General features: G+C 39.0%; 1 protein-coding gene across 1 annotated transcript; it reads left to right on the forward strand.

The window, feature by feature from the left end:
• Positions 1-2,697: 2,697 nt before the first annotated feature.
• On the forward strand, positions 2,698-16,394 carry alpk3b (alpha-kinase 3b). Its single transcript, XM_085451488.1, has 14 exons — positions 2,698-2,744; positions 2,914-3,083; positions 4,271-4,392; positions 5,701-5,818; positions 5,954-7,208; positions 8,713-10,756; positions 12,740-12,887; positions 13,000-13,127; positions 13,237-13,272; positions 13,361-13,635; positions 13,841-13,929; positions 14,039-14,256; positions 14,778-14,826; positions 14,954-16,394. The coding sequence occupies exons 1-14, from the start codon at positions 2,742-2,744 to the stop codon at positions 15,267-15,269; spliced, it is 4,971 nt and encodes a 1,656-aa protein (XP_085307614.1). The 5' UTR covers positions 2,698-2,741; the 3' UTR covers positions 15,270-16,394.
• The last annotated feature ends 831 nt before the right edge of the window (positions 16,395-17,225 follow it).

Here is a 17,225-nt window from a genome sequence, read left to right on the forward strand (position 1 = left end):
AAGACCAAAGGGTAACGTTCTTTGGTGGCCAAGTAAGACTAAGCTGAGGAAGAATAGTGAAGCTAATTTTTTTTTTTTTTAAAGAAAAATCTAATTATCTCTTTTGTTGTACCAATGACATTATAATTGGAGAAACATTGAAGGACAAGAGGAAGCTGCGAGTAAAAGGTTCATGAACACGTGCTGAAAGGTCACTATTTATTAGAAGTCCATAGAGGTGGTAAATAAATGCCACAGTGAAACTGAAGAGCTGATGGGTGTCCAATCTGCTTCAGTTTTTTTGCTCTATGTTTGTCACCATCGGGGACACACACGCACACACCCCTCTGTACACATCCTGAATGACAATGGTCCTGTTGTCGTGGGATGTCCATTACCACACAGGTTCTAATGACTGATTATAACAATTTACATTTGCCCCACAGGACCCCCCTTTTATTTTCTGATAGAAGCACAATTATCTTTGCAAAAGAGATAATGGTATAAACAAAGCCAGAGGTAGTGATCTCAGAGAGCATCATTAGTAGCCCCCCTATAAATCTGCACCACTAAGCCACTACAGGATTTTGTGTAGAGCTATAAATGGCAAAACATGAGGCAATAGACATGCAATGCTAAAATTATGCACTCCACTACAGACCTCACGTGCACTGAGATTTGGAGAGAGATTAAGACCTTAACATGGGACAGGGCATAACATTCCTGGGATGTTCCAAATAGTAAGGAAAACAAACTTCTGAGAAAACCTTGGAATGGTTATTGATGTTTTAGCTGGTATCTAACCAGGTCTTTATTTTTTATATGGATGGTAATTTTGCAGGCAGATAAACTGGTGTACTTAAGATTTTTCTCCACTTGACCAGAAGCATAAATATATGTTTCTTTTTTTTATTTCCAGTTATTATATATTGGAAATTCCTCTTCCATCAGCAGGTTTCCTACATGCTTAAGGGGATACATGTTCAAACACAGTCACATGACAGAGTCTTTGAACACGTATCCCCAGAGTCTTCTGGTTTCTGTTCTGTTTCACCGCCCTGATGTGCTTTCATCACTCTGTATACACCCCACTGGAGAATATCCACAACACGCAACTGTGTTTTCCAGCCTCTCTACAGCTGACTGACGTACAGCCAAATACAAGATCCTGCAGCCTATACATGTCAGTCACCAGTGTGTGTGTGTGCGTGGTATGCTATAACTAATGGAATCCATAATGAATTGCCCAACTGTGTGTTCAATTTCCATTGCTTCCAAGAGTCTTAACATATTCCATTTAAAAATGTTCTTTTAAAATTAAATTCTTAATTTAATCTAGGTTGTTAAATCAAATCACTGCGTCACGGCCCTGGCAGGGAGCTACAAAAGAATATGACGAATGGATGGAACAGAAAAATGTAAATAGATGTAAGGAAGTCATGCAGGCATGTGTAATATGATGAGAATACGTAGTAACCCGAGAGATAATGCAGTTTGATACCTTTGAACTTGGACGAACACACTCGGGAAGCTGTAACTCATTGTAGTAGTATCAGTGCCAGTCAGTTCAAAGACAAGTTTGGGGGTTTGGAGTGTGTTTATCATGGAAGAAGTCTATATAGGTGACAAATAAAACATTTGTTAATGTCACTTATGCATCCAGTTATCAGCCTTGCAAGTTAATTTAATTTCTGCTTAATATTGAGATTGTCCCAGCATTTTGTTTTCATACTGAGCCAAGTATTTGAATCAGTCTTGAATCCCTGGAGAATAAAACCACATTAGTCTGACTAAATAAATAAAAATTAAATGAACTTGTTCATAAATGCTCGCTCTCTCTCTCTCTCTTTCTCCCTCTCTCTCTCTCTGTTTGTGTGTGTGCAGCAAAGTGTGTGTAGATGTGTCTGTGCATCCTTGTATGAAGATTAGAGCCCATATCTCTTTGGGAGTCAGTGGGATCTGCCTATATAAGGCTGTTCTATTCCTACTGCTTTTCCTCTGGGGACACAATGCAATTGTCAGCCACTGAACAATACATGTCTGAGAACTTAGCAAACTTCACTGTCTTGAATAAACATATATATATAAATGGTTTTACAAGAGGTGATTCTGGGAAATACTGGGCTAAATGCTGTTGCATGATGACTTCAAGCTGTTTTTGCTATGTTCTACTTATACTCGAGAGTTTCCTAACGCCACACTTTTTAAATAGGAAACTATGTGACCGTAAGAATGTGCTGCTCATGTTAATGCACTCAAAACTAAAGGCGTCATCCTTTTGACTGACAGGCTCAAATGATTCTTTACCACAGCCTGTAAACACAGCTAAAAAGTTGGACAGAGGATACCCAAAGAGAAAATCTTTTTTGTCTTTGCGAAACTGTAATTCACTAATAACAGAATGAGAAAAAAAGACTTAACCATGTTTCTTTAAATTCTTTTCCTGGTATCTGGTGAACTAACAGATCTGGACATGGAAAATGTTTTGTTTTGTTTTTGTTTTTAAAGCATCTTCTTGATTTTTTTTACATTTATTTCTCTACTTAAGATATATATTTGGTGAATCCATTAGAGTTTTTTCCCCCCTCTTTATAAAACAGCTATAAAGATGAGTTTTGGAAAGTGTGATGTGCTCTTGTGCCTATTTGCAGGCCAACTATAAATAGTCCAGGAACCTACGCATGCTCATGTTTGATTGGAAATTGCAGTGCCTTAAGCCATTGCTGTGGGGTGTCTGTCAAAGGAAGGAATGAAACTTGTGTATGGTGAGTTAACTGTGTAAAATAGACTGCTGAATGTTGTTTATGTAGCTACTGGATAAGCACATGCAGAAGATGTAAAGTATATCTTAACCTAGCATCTCTTGTGCTGAATAATTGTGTTTTTAATATACAACATTTGTTTTTAATGTTTTACAACTTTATTGTTTTAAAGTTTAAACTCTTCTCTTGGCAACAAAACAACATCTGGTGGAAAATGACTTCATGGAGGACAACAAGACGCTCGTCTAATGGGAATGGGCGGTCTTCCAATGGGGAAGATGTCAATGGAAGTGGCCGCCTTGGTGGCTGCAGCTACCTCTCTAATGTGAGGCCAGAAAACAGGTACAGAATCCAGACTAACTCAGGGTGCTGTCCTTCCACTTGAACCATCTCTGCTGGGAACATGCAGTATGTATGATCCCAGCATGTATTTATTCTATAATATATCTATAATTCAGGGTTTTACCTAACCTGGGATGAGCATGTGTTGCATGGTGTTTTTTTGTTTGTTGTTGCCATGGACGGCAGAGTTTAAATAAACTGCTTATTAAGAACACAATCTCAGCTATGCACCATTGGCCCCTTTTCACATCAAGGATACACGACAGCGTCTGCATGGGAAGATTTGTTTATAGCACAAGTAGGTGTTGCTCTTCAGGTCCCCTTTTTAATTAATCTTGTGTAATATTTGATTAAACTGCTGTTCTTCTTTAAACTACTGACGCAGGACAAACCGAGTAACATTATCTGCCAGTTATCTTGCATCGTTGCTTTAGGGGAACTTTCACTCTGTCAGCCTCAGCTGAACTTTGCAGAGACCACTGATTATGTCCTTTACTTATCATATCTAGTGTATTACCAAAGCTAAAATCAAGAATTACCAGTGATTTGTGTTCCTGATTTTAGTTACTGAATCATTACTGAATCTAATTTTCTGTTCTCCATCTGTATTGTTTTGCTAAATGTATATATATTCACAATATCTTGTTTAGTGTTTGCTTCAAAACAATAATAGTACCAACTGTATAACATTTAGTGCCTTGTTTATTAATCATGAGTAATATTCAGTGAAGCGTAATGATCTCACCTGACTGTACACTGATCTAATACTCAAGCTTTTATCATTTCATTCATATATTCATATTTCATTCATATCTTTGGACAATCAAATTTTTCATGCAATGAATGTAAATATGGGCTAAATGTAAAGCTTTTTATACTGAATACTGTAGTGAAAGATCAAAGAAACATTTTATTAAAAAACCAAAAAAAACCAAAAAAAAAAAACAAGTTAATTGTATTTGCCTCCAAAACTCACAACTGTTTTGGCCTTTGATTTCAGTTCTTACATTCATCATTTTACATATATTTTGACTTGGGACTTTCTTTTAAATGATATGAAAAAACTAACAAACAATCAAGCCCAATATATACAGATAAAAAACTCCAATAAACAAGGTTTTTTAAATGATAAAAGACATATGAATCCAAATAAGTACCATGACTGACCAACTCCATTTTCTTGTAAGGAGCACACTCTGCAGTGTGATTGCTCATTTAACTGAAGAAACACAGCCGTCCTTTGAAGCTACCCTGAAGTCAAAAGCTGTGTCCGAAAATTCAAACGTGAAGTTTTCCTGTGTGGTTAGAGGTAAGCATTGCCTACTCCATACATCTGAGCAACTGAACTGAAATATAGCACAAAGAAACAAAAATAATAATCTAAAAAAAAACAATGCACTGTATGTTTTTGTGCTTATGCTGCATTTTTTTTTTTAAAGAAGGTCAAAGACAAGAATAATACAAAGATAAACCTTTTGAACACCGACAAAGTTGGGAAACTGTCAAATTTAAGTTAAAAAGAAAATGCAATGATTTCCAAATTGCATAAACCCATGTTTTATTCACATTAAAAATAGAAAACACATTAATTGTTTAAATTGTGACATTTTACAGTTTAATGAAAAATCTTGATGTGTATTAGTTTTTCTGCTATCCCTGTGTGAGGCTGGCGACCTGTCCAGAGTATACCCCACCTCTCTCCCTCTGGTGGCTAGGATGGGCTCCAGCCCCACCGTGACCCTGACACGGAAAAGCAAAAAAAAAAAATGGATGGGTGGTTGAATGACTCGTTTTGATTTTGATGGCAGAGAAACATCTTTGAAAAGTTGGAACAGGGGCAACAAAAGAGAAGAAACTAATTAGGTTAACTCGCAAGTGGTCAAAAACATGACTGGGTATAAAAAGTTGAACAGTAGAGAGGCAGTTTGTTGGCAGCAAAGATTGGGCAGAGCTTCACCAATCTGCAAAAAACAGTATCCACAAATTGTAGCACAATTTCAGACTGATTCTCATCAACATAAAATTGTTAGTTCTGTAAAAATGTCATTATCTGCAATACATAATATTATCAAAGGATTCTGAGAATCTGAAAAATATCTTTACACAAGGGGCTAGGCTGAACATCAATATTGGATTCCTGTGATCTTTAGGCCATGAAGCAGCTTTGCATGATCCAGGTGTATGATCTCAGAAACACTTCCAAAAATCAACAATTGGCAGCTTGCACATCTGGGAAGTCAGCATGCTGAAAGGTATATACAGCCTTCAGACTGTATCTTTTTCAGTTTATCTCAGCAAGACAGTACTAAACTGCACACTGTATCTAACACAGCATGGCCTTGTAGTAGAAGACTCCAGGTGCTGAATTGGTCTGCCTGCAGTCCAGACTTTTCATTAATTGAAAACATTTTGCGTATTGTGAAACAAGATGCTACACAGTAGTAAACATGACCCTGTCCCAACTTTCTGAGACATATTTCTGCCATCAAAATCAAAATAAGCTAATACATGTTATGAAATATTAAAATGTCTCAGTTTAAATTATATTGTTGACCTATGGTATTCCAGTATCTATTTACAAATGATTGCAGTTTTGTTTGTTTGTTTTGTTTTCTAGGATACCCGGCCCCTCAGGTTACGTGGTATAAAGACGACATGCAGTTGGATAGATACTGTGGACTTCCTAAATATGAAATATTCCACAATGGACAAAATCATTCCCTGCATATTTACAAGTATGTATACTTGAAAATGCTGTTTGATGAAATCCACAAAGGAGATATAAAGAAAATTCAAATAATAGCTTTGCCATCTAAAATGTTTTTCCTTTCCAACAACTGCTGCTTGATGTGATATTGATTAATTTCCAGGTGCACTGTGGAGGATGCAGCTATATACCAGGCCTCAGCCATCAACAGTAAAGGTATTGTTTCTTGCTCTGGTGTTCTGGAGGTGGGTGAGATGAATGAGTTCAAAATCCACCAGCGTTACTTTGCCAAGGTCAAACAGAAGGCTGAGAGCAGACGCAGGGAAGCAGAAGGCAAAGAAAACCAGGAGCCACCACGAACCATGAGTCCCGATCGTACACAGAGGAAACGCCGCTCGACAATGGAGGCTTTTCTTAGCACACCAAGCTCAATGGAGGATGATGGTAACGAGGAGAACCATCAAGCTGTTGTTCTAGAGACAAAGCCCAGGTTACAAGGGGCCCCTGGGGAGGAGGTTAAAGAAAAGCCAGTCCCAATCCCTAATGGCACAATGTCTAGTTTATCTAAAGGAGAGCCTGTTAATAATACTGGCAGTAAGGCTGAGAAATGTTTATATGACGCTCCCCAGAAGATTTTTACGACACACCAAACGAAAGCTCCCTTTATCAAGAAAAAGATTAAAATTTCCAACAGTGCAAAAGCTGGAAAAGCAGATGGTCTAGCAGAGAGAGTGTCTGAGGAGAGAAGGCTGAAAGATGAGCCCTCGGTCTCTGCAGCTCTGACCTGTAAAGAGTCAGTCCAGATCCAGAGGAATTCAGATGAGATTATGGAAGTAGAGATTATTTCTAGTTCATCAATTACACATTCAGAAGTGACAAACATGATAAAAGAAGATCAGAAATCTGCATCAGAGGTGGCAGTGTTTCCTCAAAGGCCGTCACAGGGTGAAAAGATATGTACAGAGGTAACAGTGGCTTCAAAGAAAGAGCAACTCACTGTGCCACTGTCCCCTGTTGCTTTTGCTTCTTCACGCCATCCTGGGTCAAAAACCGAAGGTGAAAATGCTGCAAAACATGAGCCGAAAATTGGATGTAATGGTACAGAAGAAAGTTTGAAAAGACAACAGCAAATACCTTACATTTCCTCAACACAGCCACTGTCAAGTGTTAGATCAACACTCCTAACCAAATTAAAAGAGGACATTCACGCAACAATCATGGATGGTGATGTAAAGACAAAGCCTTCAGTTGATGGATCTCTAGTCCACGAACACAGTGAGTCAGTGGATACACCTTGTGACAGCAGGACTGCTTTATTTCAGCATCCATGTAAACCGGCTGGACACCAGCTGTCTGAGAAGGAAACAAGCCACAGCCAAAAAAAGGGGCCTGCGTCTCAACTACCCACGCCAAGTGAGGTGAGGGAACCTTTTCACATGAGCTCATGAGTGCTTTGTGCTGCCAAAATCAGTCCCATCACTAACACAGGCATCCAAAATCTATTTACAGCTTTTACAAGTATCCCCCACTGGGTCACAAGAATTAAATGACGCACATGTTGACAGTTGCAGTAGATATACTGATGTAGTGGGTCTGATTTTGTTTTAAGTTTAAAGGTCTGAAAGTGAGATTTTCTACATTTTTAAATATAAACAATTTTATTATTCTTTGAAACATTATTACAAGAAATAAGCAGACTACCAGAAAGTTAAAGTAATGACTTTGAAGAAGCCTACACTTTGGTTTATTGAGGGATCGACACAACTCTCATGTCTGTAAATTAAAGCTTCTCTCAGTTAGTCTAACTTAGCAGAAAGACTGTGAATGGGTAAAGCAAGATTTGTAAAATGTTTTTGCACAGATAAAATAGCTGAGATGTAATATGTTATTCGGTAAGCCGACTATCCTGGCAAATGGATTTTGGTTAGCTGTTTCCTGTCAATATTTCACTGCCAGCTGCAGCTTAAAATGATGCAGAGTTGGATCAGTTATCACATCCCATTCTTTAGATCCTTTTCTAGAAAACAAAAAAGTGTCATCCTTTAAAAGTTTTATCATTCCTTGCAATTGAATGAAAGTAATTGTGATAGGAACAAAATTTGTCATTTTAATTCACTGCATTAAAAAATAAATAAATGACTGGCTGGGAAACAAAGTTATCACTGATTGTCAGTCTTTATACTGCTTACGCAATCACATCAACCTCTACTGCATAGCTGAATACTGACGGCACCTATGACTGAGACAAAACACTGAATGGCTGGAGCGGCACTTAAAATAATTTGCATTCCCTTTAATTGAGGCCAGTCTTGCGTGCAGGATAGCAACCTTCATTTTAAACAGGCCTTCCCATACCAGACTTGCAAAGAGGATAAGAGAAAGAAGCAGAAATATAGAGTAATTCTCTTGATTGTGTAGACTAAAGGCTGCTTTTTGAGGCACAGTATTGCTTTATATCCTAGACTATATTGGGTCATATTAAGGCTTATGTCATCCATGGTTCAGTTCACTAGCAGACTTTAATAACTGCCTCTCCACAAACGTGCTTTTATACCATATTTATGTTTTCCTTTATTAATTATGCTTAATTGAAATCACACTTCTTTGAGGTTTTCCAGTATATTGGCAAGTTGTCTACTGAATGATGAGCAATATTTCTTAACCTATTTATCAATTCAAGAATCGACTAAAACTCAACTCTTGTTTGGCGTTGGCAATGGAGCAGATTAACACACTTAAACTTTTCTCCAGTTCATAAATTTCTCTTTGTCCTAAGGTCTTCTCATTCCTTTCCCTGTTTGTTGCTGGTTACACAGTTGCTATTGATAAAAATTGCATGTGTTTATCCATGACCAGCATAGCCAGGGATAAGGGAATATGTATTTACAGCTTGGAAAATCTGTGCTTGTATTATGTCCCTAGGTTACACAAGATCCCACAAAGATGAACAGGAATGATGCACCTGTCAGCCTTGAGCTACCACCAGACCAGTGTATGGTCAGCTCGCGACAACAAAAGACTGCAATAGAAAGGCCGACCGTGGCAGATGACATCCAGACCCCTCTTTTGCATAGTGGTTTTAAAACAGCCATTGACACAATGACACAGGACGCATGGGATCATCCCAAGGCATCAAATGAAGTTCTTTCCACAAAAGTGCAGAAGTCACCCCTCAAAAGCCCTGTCAGTGGCGAGAACGCTTTAGGGTGTAATATTTCGCTCAGTATCCTGGAGAGTCAAGTTAACACAACTATAAAAGCTGTTGAAGGGACAGAAATACAACATGATGAGAAGGCAGAGCTCACTAAGTTGTTGGTAGAGAGTGACAATCCAAATGAGAAGATAGTTAAGATGGAAACTGAAACTGCTGCTGTAAATGTGACTGAACAAACTAAAACAGAAGAGAGCAAAGATGCAAGGAACAAATACACTGGAGGAATCATTGTGGATGCACCTTGCAATGAAACTGGGCAGAAAGAGCACATATCAAAAGTGGTGAAGAAATCTGGTTTAGACTTAAAACATTTGATGGAAGATATAAATGACACCTCTCCCTCGTGCTTAACAAAAAGCGCAGAGAACACAACCTCAGTAGAACACATCAAAGGTTTTCAAGAAATTTCAAAACCTGAAACAAAAATAATTTCTATTGCTGAACTTTTAAGATCACAAATAAAAGCTCTTGAATCAGCATTGGCTAATCCAGTATCTGACATACCACCCCATTCTAACTTACTACAAAATCAGAGTGTAACAGCAAGGGCACGCCAGGAATTAGTACAAGATAACAGAAAGCTGGAGGTGAAAAAGTTCATGCCTAAAAGAGAAAATAAGAAAGGCGTTGACGAGTCACCCCCCACAACCATAAAGGCAACACTTATGGAGGTTTATCATCAACTTCATAAAACAGACTACGAGCAATCTAAGACTCAAAGTGCAACATCACAGCCTCTTCAGGCTCTTTTGATGCCACCCATCTCTGCTATAGACAGTGGAACAAATAAAGTCATGGCAGGACTTCACGGAAGTGTTGAAAAGTATAATGGAGGTGCCATGGATATTGGCAAGGAAATCCAACCTTCAATTCTAGTTCAGCCAGAAAATTGTTCTGTTGTTGTTTCTCAACAAACAACACCCAAACTAAATTTTCCCTCTTTAACTTCTGAAGTCAAACTGATCAGTACACTTTCAAATCTATGTGGAACTGCCAGTCAGGAACCTGAGTCTCCACTTACAGTGACAAATAAGAAGCAAAGTATTCAAGAGGCAAATATAGTAAATTCGGAGCGTACCAAAGATGAACATGTTCAAGGCAAAGACGTGCAATTCACGCAAAAGTTAACTCCAGAAATTAAGCTCAGCAGCACAAATGAAAGGGATTTGACAACAGTTTCTGATCAGTGCAAAATGGAAGAGCAGTACACAAATACAAGTTCTTTGCAAAGTAATGAAAGGTTTCCCTCTGAAACTGGGTCTAACACTCAAGGGAATAATCTTCCACTTATTCTCAAGGAGGTTAAGGAAGGTTTACCGTCAGACTCCACAGCCAATCAAACTGCAGAACCTAGCCCATCATTGAAGAAAAGAACCTGTGTTTCTCCCATCCCTTCTGCTACTCCACAAGAGCTGGCCTCTGGGGCTCGCCGCAAAATCCTAACACCCAAGGCCAAACCTGACGATACCACAGAGGTCACATCAGCAACTGATAACCAGACTCTGAAAAGGGAAGCATCTACGCAGAGCAGCAAGCTTTCCACAACTGCTGTGGCCCTCTCTGTATCTCCAAGCGTGTTGCGACGGTCATCTGCACTTCAGCCCACAGGTGAACAAACCGCTCTACTAGAAAGGCGTTCACCCATCTTGAGCAGAAAGAAGATGGCATCAGAAACACCCAGCCAGCTGCCTGCTGAGGAGATTCAAACTGAAAGGAAACCTGAAGAGAAGGACAAGCGTAACCCATTCAAAGGTAAAAAGAAAAAAAAGGCCTGAAGGTCTCATGCTTTATCAGAATTCACTCATGTGAGACAAAGGAAATGTTTTAGTACTTTTGTATTTTACTACTTTTGAAAAGCCACTATTGCATCTTTTCTGGCCATATCAGACAAGACACCGTGAAAGGCAGCAATCCATGCTGCAGGTCATCAGAGAGACGTGATTCACAACCTCCTCATTAGAATCTAACAAAACCAGAAGTTTCTCCTTTTCATGAATTCATTTTCTGTATACAGGCTGGTTCTTATAGTACCTACAGTGGGGCAAAAAAGTATTTAGTCAGCCACCGATTGTGCAAGTTCCCCCACCTAAAATGATGACAGAGGTCAGTAATTTGCACCAGAGGTACACTTCAACTGTGAGAGACAGAATGTGAAAAAAAAATCCATGAATCCACATGGTAGGATTTGTAAAGAATTTATTCGTAAATCAGGGTGGAAAATAAGTATTTGGTCAATAACAAAAATACAACTCAATACTTTGTAACATAACCTTTGTTGGCAATAACAGAGGTCAAACGTTTACTATAGGTCTTTACCAGGTTTGCACACACAGTAGCTGGTATTTTGGCCCATTCCTCCATGCAGATCTTCTCGAGAGCAGTGATGTTTTGGGGCTGTCGCCGAGCAACACGGACTTTCAACTCCCGCCACAGATTTTCTATGGGGTTGAGGTCTGGAGACTGGCTAGGCCACTCCAGGACTTTCAAATGCTTCTTACGGAGCCACTCCTTTGTTGCCCGGGCGGTGTGTTTTGGATCATTGTCATGTTGCAAGACCCAGCCTCGTTTCATCTTCAAAGTTCTCACTGATGGAAGGAGGTTTTGGCTCAAAATCTCACGATACATGGCCCCATTCATTCTGTCCTTAACACGGATCAGTCGTCCTGTCCCCTTGGCAGAAAAACAGCCCCATAGCATGATGTTTCCACCCCCATGCTTCACAGTAGGTATGGTGTTCTTGGGATGCAACTCAGTATTCGTCTTCCTCCAAACACGACGAGTTGAGTTTATACCAAAAAGTTCTACTTTGGTTTCATCTGACCACATGACATTCTCCCAATCCTCTGCTGTATCATCCATGTGCTCTCTGGCAAACTTCAGACGGGCCTGGACATGCACTGGCTTCAGCAGCGGAACACGTCTGGCACTGCGGGATTTGATTCCCTGCCGTTGTAGTGTGTTACTGATGGTGACCTTTGTTACTTTGGTCCCAGCTCTCTGCAGGTCATTCACCAGGTCCCCCCGTGTGGTTCTGGGATCTTTGCTCACCGTTCTCATGATCATTTTGACCCCACGGGATGAGATCTTGCGTGGAGCCCCAGATCGAGGGAGATTATCAGTGGTCTTGTATGTCTTCCATTTTCTGATGATTGCTCCCACAGTTGATTTTTTCACACCAAGCTGCTTGCCTATTGTAGATTCACTCTTCCCAGTCTGGTGCAGGTCTACAATACTTTTCCTGGTGTCCTTCGAAAGCTCTTTGGTCTTGGCCATGGCGGAGTTTGGAGTCTGACTGTTTGAGGCTGTGGACAGGTGTCTTTTATACAGATGATGAGTTCAAACAGGTGCCATTCATACAGGTAACGAGTGGGGGACAGGAAAGCTTCTTACAGAAGACATTACAGGTCTGTGTGAGCCAGAGATTTTCCTTGTTTGAGGTGACCAAATACTTATTTTCCACCCTAATTTACGAATAAATTCTTTACAAATCCTACCATGTGAATTCATGGATTTTTTTTCACATTCTGTCTCTCACAGTTGAAGTGTACCTCTGGTGCAAATTACTGACCTCTGTCATCATTTTAAGTGGGGGGACTTGCACAATCGGTGGCTGACTAAATACTTTTTTGCCCCACTGTATAACAGACCTTTGCTATTTAATTTGTATAGGAAAACTTATAAAACTGGGCACTTATGGAAAAATGTGTCTGTTTGTTTAATTTTATTTCTCTCCAGCTCCTCAAGTTATCCGTAAGATTAGGGCTGAAACTTTTGCAGATGCCTCTGGACACTTGAAACTGTGGTGCCAGTTTTTCAACGTTCTCAGTGACTCGACTATTAAATGGTACAAAAATGAGGTGGAGATTACTCAGGTTAAAAGAAAGTAAGTTCTCAGAGTGATCTTTTTGGAAATATGTTACATTCTTTCAATATGTACTGTAAGTTTAGGTCTTCTTAAACATTTTTATATTATTTCTTAATTGTATGTCTTCAAGAGCAGGGGATGAAGCCCAGGTCAATCTTGCCATTGTTCAGGCGTCTTCCAAAGATGCCGGTGTTTACGGATGCTCAATCACAAATGACTATGGGACAGACTCCACAGACATTCTGCTCAGTGCAGATAGTATGTACTGTTTTAAAATAACTTTGGAATACTAGATACTTAATTTTTTCCTTTCATTTCCTGTCTGCAACATGATTACTTTTCTGTATTCTCTCTTATTATTTTGCAGTCTTGACTGGACTGTCCATACGCGAGGACCTTGGGGGTAAGATGACATTTCACATCTTAAGATAACATTTTTTTTCCTGTGCTTTTCTTTTCTAACTATCACCATTAAAAACTTGTGAATGCAGTTGGGGAGGAAATCGAAATGACACCCCTAATATTCAGCAAGGGAGTGGCTGATTCTGGTGTCTGGGGCAACAAATTCTTTGGTCGCATAATGATGAAGGAATCTCATATTGGAGATGGCTGTTCTCATAAAGTCTGGAGGGCAAAAGTCATCTACGGTCTGGAGCCTGTGTTTGAGTCTGGTAACACATGTATCATTAAAGTATGCAACCCCATCGCTTATGGAGGCAAAGAGGACAGCTGTCTTATAGATACAAACCTGGACATCATGAAGCAGGTATATAAGAACGGGCTAATGTCATAATTTATTCATGCCTTCATAAATATGTCATTCGATAAACAGCAATTCCCGTATTAAAGTGGATCAGGTGTCAATTCTGCCACCTTAATAGGATTACTATGGCACTAATCCAGTAAAGACTGAATAAATGGTGTAGGTGGAGCTGATGTTTATTGGCTATTCTCCAATGTTCTACATACAGGAATGTAAAATTCAGAACTTGGCTCGGGAATACTGTAAAATCTTTGCTGCAGAGACAAGAGTTATAGAAAACTTTGGTCCCTCTCTTGAGTGAGTACACTTTATTTTTTCTTGAAAAAGTTATAATAATTTTGTATATCTATCTATACAACAGGGACCATTAAGCATCTCCTACACCCTGACAATCTTTGTTAAACAGGGTGATTCCAGTCTATTTGATGTACCGACCAGCGAACGCTGTACCATACGCCACAGTGGAGACAGATCTCACAGGAGTGTATCAGAAATTCTCTGACCTGGACTATACTGGCAGAATAGACATGAGGACTGGCTCTGAGGTGGAGCAGAAGTGCTGTACCCTGCAGCATTGGATCTTTCAGTGGACCAATGGAAATCTGCTGTTCACTCGACTTGAAGGTATGGTCACACATGAAGCCAGAGTAATATTTAATAAGTAATACGTTTGTGTTTTTCCTGTACTTGCTATAATTTGGAATATGTCTTGTGGTTTGGCACAGAAAATTACCAGAGGCCACCTTGTCTACTTATGTCCCACCTTACCCCACATCACAAGATTCACATTTAACAAGTTTGTGTTAAATTCTCCAGTATAATAAAGGTCCAGTGAGCAAATGAAGCTCAAACTGGTTGAAGAAAATATTGCTTACATACATGACCTCATAGGCTAAAATTGTGCTTGCAATAATGAAAGGATATTTCAGTTTTAACATTTAAATTGAAAGAGTAGCAACAGTATTCCAGATACTTTCAGGCCCAATACGGACATTTATTTTATTTTGATATATTTTAGGTTGTGAGGTTTGGAAAATGTACATGTTGTCTTTCACATTTCTAAAACTGCAGAGGGTATTTAAATTGTACATCTTTCAATATGACTATGTTACATGAACAAGTAATTTTGGGGTGTCATTTTGCAGGTGTTGACACTAAGATCACCGGTGTTGGAATTTCAGTCAAATCAACAGGGTCAGTATTATTTGAATTGTTCGTTTCTGCAAATTATACTGCGAACACCTCATTTTACAGGTAATTTACATTTATAGGAATCATGTCTGTTACATCTAGCTTTGCTCTCTGTTTTGCATTGCTACAGGCATCAAGGTTTATCTATCGAAGCGAATCCCAAAGTTTTTGAACAGTTTGTCTCTCAGCACAAGTGTAACTACTTTTGTGGTCTACTTGGCCTGCGGTCACTAAAAGTTATGGACTCTTTGCTGACACCAGCAAAGCCAAAGAGCTCCAGGAGTCCCTTGCTTCAGCGCAAGATGGCTGCAGGCTCCTCCAGCCCACAGACTGGGAGGAAAGCTGCTGGTAGCCCTAGACTGTCGAGGAAGACTGAGCAAGAAGGAAGCAAGATGGCAACAAAACAGAAAGCTGCTGATGCTCCCAAAACAATGAAAATGGCATAGAATAAATATCTCTTAATGAGACGTGAGATGTTGGATATATTCACAGCAAGCCCAGGAAGAGCTTGTGGAATGATAGAAGCCTGCTGGTACCTTATTAGAAAGTATAAATCTTACAGAGACAGGAAAAGATGTTTATTAATGATATAACTTTTTACTATTAACAGCCATCATTCCTTGCTATTTAATGTGGACTTAGGCATTTATCTAGTGTAGCAAATCCTAGGGCTAAAGCTGTTCTGTAAAGAAATGCATTAAGCTTTTGTTCTATTCATCAAATACCATAGGTTACTGATTGTGGATGCCTCTCACAGGTCAGTGTATTCATCCTATATGAATGTCAGACACTTTGGACTGAAGTGGAATTGTGTTCTATGTTGTCTATGTGTAATTCTCAACTTTACTCTTTTGTGGTCACATAAATGAAGTCAAGAAGAAAAATGGAAGCAGGATATGCATTAAGCCGATCGACCTGATCTAACACAGGGAGGTCACACTTACCTTTTACAACATTCTCAAAAAAGGTTTATTTCATATGCATTGATCATCGCAAAGAAACTGATCCTGCAGCTTTGGAAAGGCAAAGAGGTTCCTGTGTTAAAGATGTGGCTTGCAGAGCTTACAAATACTCTTCACCTTGAAAAAATAAGATATACCATGAATGGCAATGTGAAAGATTTTGAACTAATTTGGCACCCTTTACTTGCATATCTTGGGAAAATATAAATTTTTGGCAGTCGGGGGACCGGGGCTCCTAGTGGGTGTTTTTTTTTTTTTTTTTTTTTGTCTGTTTTGTCTTGTTTTGTTTAGAGAAAAAGGGGGCATAAGTTCTATTAATTTGTAACAACTGTGATACTTGCTTCTAATAAAAGATATTTGAAACAGGATATGCATTAAGCCAATCACGCAATGCAGGTTTTAAAGGCTGAGAGTAACCAGCCAGTTTTCTCTTTCAGGAATATCAAGCCAAATGCAGCTGTTCACGTGACACTGTTGTACAGTGGCTAACGGTGCTGTGCTTTTATATTATAACCTGACATGTTTACTTGCTACTGTAATTTGCACTGCATTTTTAGAAATTGCACATTTGAATGCAACTGGCTGCACAATAAAAGATATGATCTTGTATGTTCTGAGACTCTGTCTTAGTCCAAAATGTACCTTTTAAATTTGGAGTGTCTCTCTTACAAATGTGCCTATTATGGAGTGGGCTGACTAATAAAAGCCATCCCACTCTGTCTCAGACATCAGCTTTCACTCATTATCATATATGTATTTTACTTAGAAAGATTAGTAAGATTGTATCTCAGTGACCCTTGTTATTAATGCAGACTCTTTGAAATCTCATCAAAGCATGAAGTTTCTAATTACAGCATGAGAACAGCTTAAGACAGTTTTTAAAATTCTAAATGCTTTAGCTTTATTTTTCCTACCTACAGCAGAAAATGTATACAATAATATATTTGTCTTGTCTTTCAAGTCACATTAGTGGAGCATCAGTATACAGCACATCTTGGAATGAGTAAATCATCTAACTGATGGTACAAAATCCAACATAAACAACACTTGGTGGCAAAAATGTGCATTAATGTGAAAAGAGTGTGTGCTGACATTAAATGTGTTGTAATGTCTATGATTTTGTGTTCTAATCAAATGCTGTGGCTCCTGTGAAACAGGATAGTGTTCAAATTTGGCCATTGCATGTTTAATAACACTACCGCTGAGGGGCAAATGCAATTACATTCTGTAATATCTTTGATAGGATCACACAAGCAGTGTGTGTTTACTACGTGAAAGGCTAACTTCATCACACTAATCATATTTGATTTTGTGAGTCATTGCTGATGTAAGTGGTGGCCTCGCTCATAAGTGTGAACAGTGCTGGAAAGCTAAATTCATGCAAAAAAGTGTTACTTAGTGTCACCTCTTATGTTGTCTAGTAGCACAAGAGGGTTAGAG

The sequence above is a fragment of the Copadichromis virginalis genome, linkage group LG1 (assembly GCF_057382275.1).
Source record: "Copadichromis virginalis isolate Kocher_CV1m ecotype Utaka linkage group LG1, C_Virginalis_male_GT1.1, whole genome shotgun sequence".
NCBI lineage: Eukaryota > Metazoa > Chordata > Actinopteri > Cichliformes > Cichlidae > Copadichromis > Copadichromis virginalis.

Bases quoted from the DNA above. Each gene is read 5' to 3' on its own strand.
- alpk3b (XM_085451488.1), top strand. The intron at 3,084-4,270 runs GTACAGAATCCA...TTTTCTTGTAAG, and splicing joins AATGTGAGGCCAGAAAACAG to GAGCACACTCTGCAGTGTGA. The intron at 14,827-14,953 runs GTCAGTATTATT...GCATTGCTACAG, and splicing joins ATTTCAGTCAAATCAACAGG to GCATCAAGGTTTATCTATCG.